General features: G+C 29.9%; 1 protein-coding gene across 1 annotated transcript; it reads left to right on the plus strand.

Annotated features, from left to right (window-relative positions):
• The first annotated feature begins 3955 nt into the window (after positions 1 to 3955).
• Positions 3956 to 4462, plus strand: LOC131935290 (large ribosomal subunit protein eL22). Its single transcript, XM_059291674.1, has one exon. It carries the CDS (start codon positions 3985 to 3987, stop codon positions 4381 to 4383), a length of 399 nt encoding a protein of 132 aa, XP_059147657.1. The 5' UTR covers positions 3956 to 3984; the 3' UTR covers positions 4384 to 4462.
• Positions 4463 to 6057: the final 1595 nt, after the last annotated feature.

The raw sequence follows: 6057 nt of genomic DNA on the forward strand, positions 1-6057 counted from the left end.
TTCTTCGGGAAATAAGACAATAAATAAAACGAAACAAAAACGAATATTTAATTATAGTGTGTAAATCTGATACCCACATTACCATGTATTCACTGACATTCGATGTGGGGATCTTGATTTACTTGATGCATAAAGAAACGATGTTACGATTGAATGTGTTCCCAGTTCGTAAAGCATAACGTTGTTTATATAAAATATTTTTTATTTACTTCTGAAGTCCCGAAAGTGCATCTAGTCTTATTACATAAACATGTGGGTTAATGACATACTTTAACAATTTTTGTTTTTAACTCATAGTATAAAATATTATCAAAAATATTTTTTTTAAACGACGATAATATTTCCTGTTATCGTATTTTATTTCTTTTTAACAAAATTGTAGCATTTATATACTCGTATTGTTTAATTCTTCTGCTGCATTAATTAAATACAAAATTAGAAGAACAAGACTATGTAGACTAGAATGGACGTCTTGAACTTTATTTATTTAATCTTTCAATAAAATTTTGTACAATTAAAATAAAAAAATAAAATGTAACACGTGAGTAGCTTAATATACCTGGGGATTTCTAAACTGTACGAGTGTTATTTAAGCTTTTTACTTGCATTGTTTGTCTCGTATTTAAGTTTGAAAAAATTACAATGATTAAGAATCAAATATTTGTAAATTAGCATATTATCTATTTTCCATTGCGTGAATGTATGTTGACATTCTCAAAAATCTATTTTTACACCAGGGTCAATGTAAACCAAGATTAAACTACACATAGGTCGAGCAGCACAGACATGAGTACACCCTACAGTCCTGACAATCATCTGATACATTTCTATACAAAAGTTGTCTTGTTTGTCTATAGAACGATCTATTGGAAATTTAAATCCGCCCAAGAACATTTTAAATGCAACATTTATATAAGTTAAGAAAGTCGAACAGCAAAACAAACGGCATAACATTGAATCTAAAGTACTCAATATTAAATGAATAGGGAAATAAAACAAGACAAACATGAAGAATACTGTTGCAATTAATTACCGTAATTATTTTCTACTCACTAGTTTAATAAAATAAAACTTGATCAGACATGTCTCTGTGTTAAGCTCACCGATTAAGAGAAAGACGTCTATGAGAATACTATTTTTAGCTTCGATTAATAATGGGGACTTCATTTATATTACATTTGAAAAGAATAGGAAAATAAAACAAAACAAACATGAATAATACTGTTGCAATTATCACACTTATTAAAAAAAATTGATCAGAATCATGTCTCTGTGCCAGAGGCGTAGTGACCCTCCCGGTAAACGGGGACAAACTTTCAATTTGGCGCCCCCCTCCCCAATAAATACATAAAATAAAATTGATTAGACACATTGTCATGTCTCTGTGCTAATCTCACCGAGTAAGTTAAGACGTAAATGAGAATACTGTTGCTGCGATGTGATAAATATATATTATAAGGGAAACAACTTACATATTATTTTGTTGATTAACCATTGCATTAGTAGTACAAACATACTATACATCTATTAAACTATTATATTCATTTTCGAAAACTTACTAAACCATTTGTATAAACCATTTAATAGATTTGTTTTGTTTTCAAAATGTAACAAAATTTCTTTTGTATTTACAATTGAGAAAACCATTTAAAGATGTTATACAACTTGTTATTTATAGTTTTATACATTGTGATTGATCTTTGATCAACATTACTTTCCGTTTCTAATGATTCTAAATTATTCTTATTATGATATAAGTATATTGTGTAAATTAATTGTGTATGGAATTGTGCTGATGCAAATATTAATGTTTTAACTTTTTTCGCTTAAAATATAAATCAATCAATTAATTCAAAATAATAAAAAAAAACAACTACGAGTTGATGTATGCTGTGATTGTACATCTGGAGTAACAGTCGACAGTATAGGGTCATACAAGTGTAGATGAACAGATAGTAGATTTAATACTGGAGGTTAGTCATGAGATCAAGGAAGGCTAAAAGGCATGACCAGATCCTAATATTCTGTTTTTTAGTGCTAGAAAAATTAGCCGATGTAGCTTTAGCTTCAGGAGCTGACTATACATCAATATGTTATAAACATTCCCAAGTATACCATTTTTGCTAGAGTTACTTACTCGTTACTACATCTTATACATTACAACACATTGATTTGTCCCAATGACCACTTTATTTGTTCGACAGGTCCTCAGTCTTCACTTCCATTATTATAATTTTAATCTTTTATAATAGTTGCTCTTTTCATATGTGTGCATATCAAATTTAGTTTCACCACGTATTTGCCATTATATACATATTCATTACCTTATTACTTGTATGTACATTTTGCTTTCAAAACCCCTGCATTTTTTTTCTCAAGACTAATGCATTCACACATGTTGTAATTTGTTTTATTGAAAAAAAAATGCTTTAAAAATTTAAAATATGTTTAAAATCAAATTATCTCGAGTTCTACATTCAAAATGACACTAAGTGCCTCTCACACAGATTTTTAGACAAGATTACCATATAAGCCAAGATAAATAGAGCATATCTTTACGTTCAACTAAAATTTAAAGACATTGAGACTAAAAGCAATGTGTATGTCAACAAAACAAACCATTCTTGGAAGAACTGCCAAACACACGACCTGAGCAACCCTGAGTAAGAATCAGACCAGAGAGTAAGTAAGAATGTGAAACCAGCGTGAAATTATGACATTGACCATCTGATTATGTGTTTGAGTGCATTAATCTGTTTTGAAAATCTGTTTTATGTCGGCCATAAAAACAGATTAATGCACTCAAACAGATGATATCTTGTTGTATTTGGTTTTAATTGAAATAAACAAAGACATTTTCCCCTCAAGTATTGCCACTACATCACATACGTTCGTGTGTTAATTATAAAAAAAAAAGTCGTGATATACTTGATACAGTGTTACGTGTGTAATATAAGACTTTTATATAACATGTTATGTTGCCCAAAATAAAACTAGAGATATAAGAACAACTTTCGGCTAAAGGAAAAGAGATCAAAATTGAAATAAGGTGACCTATAAGATCTATTAATTACATATTGTTCGTCTCGAGTCCGCCAAAAGAATATGTAATATCAAACCTTTGTATATGTAATGGTTTCTCGTGTTATGTTTATTTTTATGTCTTTTTGTTTTTATACTATTAATTTTAAATACAATTCCTATTTGTACTATGTCATTCTTAGTTTGTATCTAAAAAATAATAATTAAGAGATGTAATTGCTTTTTCATTGTGTAGTACAAATCAATTAAAACGAGCATATGAGCACCCCTATTTGACTAATACATGAAAGTGGTTTAAGCGTTTGCCTATCTTTCAAAATGAAAAAAAGAATAATCGTGGGATGGTTTCTATAAAATAAAGATAATCCAATCGCAGCTACGGCAAACAAAACAACCATCAAAAGTCAAAAATGAAAGAAAATTAAGTTTTTTAACAAAATAAAAAAAAAATGATTATGTCGGATGTAGGCCCATGCTACCACTAAAACATATTAAATTTGTGTATGTGCTAGTTCGTTATGGACATTTTGCGGATATAGCGAAATCTAATAGAGGAATATAAACAACACTGTGTTAGAGAAATGCACCAAGTTACCTGGTTATCTTCAGTATGTTAGGGGAAACAACTCTTACAACAAAACAATTATTAAAGTCAACAAATGGTGGTCGTCAAGGTGTAATATAAATTTGTATTGAAGTAGAAACATAAAAATGTAAAGTCTTTTTTGCACATAATATTGTGTACATTTTTTTTCTCTCGTGATGGAATACATTTAAATTTTTAGAAATCAAAATTTAAACGCCAGAGCTTTACACTAAATTCTTGCTCATAAGTGGTTTTATCATTCTTTATTAATACTACTCTAATGCTTCACATGGATTCCAAATATTTTTCTTTACAAAAACTAAAAGTTCTTCCTTTTACGTTCCACGCCGATCGCCATGCCAGCCAAGACAGTTAAACGTCCAGGCAAGGTCCTGTCCAATAAAGGTGGCAAAAAGAAAAAGACCACCCTAAGGTACACAATCGACTGCACTCACCCTGTTGAAGATGGTATTACGGATGTAGGAACATTTGAGAAATACTTACAAGAGCGTATCAAGGTTGAAGGGAAAACTGGCAACTTTGGAAATAATGTTTCCCTTGAGCTTCAGAAAAACAAAATCAATTTAACCAGTGAGATTCCATTCTCCAAAAGATACCTCAAGTATCTAACAAAGAAATATTTGAAGAAACACAATCTGAGAGATTGGTTGCGTGTGGTAGCTTCCTCAAAAGAGGCTTTTGAACTGAGATATTTCCAGATTAATCAAGATGATGAAGAGGAGGAGGAAGATTAAAGCCATTTGTAATGAATTGAGTAATAAATAGTACCAGTCCAAAAAAAAAAAAAAAAAAAAAAAAAAAAAAAAAACTAAATGCAACTGTAATCTATAATAATACTAAATAAAAATCCACTAAGGGGTTGGAGCTATATTATGTTTTTTTTAAAAGATTGGAAGTATGTAGGCACATGTCTAAAAATAACTAGGTACCCAAATGCTATCATTTACACTTCGTACCAAATAATAAATTATGCTTACATATAAACATGCCGATAATAAAAGAATGCAAAAAGTTTGACGGTCTTATCCTGTGTTTACAAATGAGTAGGCTTTTTAAATTTCTATTAGAGTCTTACGCTTATATTTATTGGTATATAAAACAAAAGTTACATTTATGTAATTATAAAGTAAAATCATTTGAGGTGTTATCAACAAGCTCCTATGCACAATTAGTTTTAACTTTTTCGCACAGTTTATTTTCCACGAACATCTACACTCGCTAATCGGGTTACTCGTATCTCAAATTTTTGCTCGCATATCAAAGCACATTTTAGCTTGCTCAACAGCTCGCATCACAAGTCTCTTATATCGGGGCTCTCTTAAGTAAAGGTCTCCACTTTAACAAACAACCGTACAACTCAATGTTTTCAAAGATACTATACTGATGTAAAAGTAGGTATTAAACAATTGAAAGCACACGGGATAAAATATTTTACTTTTTTGGTTTAGTATAAAGAAAAGGGTTATTGTAAAAATGTGTTCACTTTCCAACAGACGTTGTACATAAACATTGTTTTCGATCATATACTTAATTGTGATGGAAGCATGGTCGAGTCGGCAAAGCTCATGGTTGATAAATTCGAAAAAGTCTAGAGTTCAAACCCTCTGGCAGATAAGGCTCGATCCCTCTCAACACTAACAATTAAGAACGAAGAAGAAGAAGAAGATCATATACTAGTTTTGTCCAAAAGTAGTTATAAATATCCTAGTTAGTACGGGATTTAAAAACATAATACAAAGAAGAGTCTTTGAAAAGTATATTTCAATTACAATGCTCAGCATTATCTAGAAAAATAGGGCAGGCTATATGAAGTATATCAATAGCGAATAATTTATTGAGGCTAAATTGCCTTAAACAAAATATTATTATTATTTCTGATGTTAAACTATACATCGTTATTTTCATTTTTAACTGTGATATTTGAATTCAGCTGTTATAAAAAAAATCATTAAAACTATATGCTATAACTGATGCTCCTTATAATGAAATCAGGGAACTATAATAGAAAGGCCAAGATATTGTTATTTTGTTTTCAAGTGTTAGAAAAGTTAGCAGAGGTAGATTTAGCTTCAAAAGCTGACTATGCACATGAAAATAGATATTAAATTTAAAATTCGTTATTAAAAGAAAGATAATGAAATAAAGTACAGTGTTACCTTAATATGCGAGAATAAATTTGTTCCGTGAAATTACTCTGCAGTAAAATTGCTTATACCTCATAGCAATTTTCTATATTGTAAATAAATGCCATTAATCCGTACCTGCCCGTCAATTTTCTACCGAGTTGTTTTTATAGGTGTTTTTCATGAATCGAAGTGTATTTATACATGACAAAATCTGTTATAACAACATAATAAAGGTAACGCAAATAAAATGGTTTAAATAAAGTGTATTGACCTTAAAAATGA

This window comes from Physella acuta, unplaced genomic scaffold (assembly GCF_028476545.2).
Source record: "Physella acuta isolate Inbredline_101_S28 unplaced genomic scaffold, ASM2847654v3 ptg000142l, whole genome shotgun sequence".
NCBI classification, from domain to species: Eukaryota; Metazoa; Mollusca; class Gastropoda; family Physidae; genus Physella; species Physella acuta.

Coding starts and splice junctions, on each gene's coding strand:
- LOC131935290 (XM_059291674.1), top strand. CDS start 3,985: ATGCCAGCCAAGACAGTTAAACGTCCAGGCAAGGTCCTGTCCAATAAA.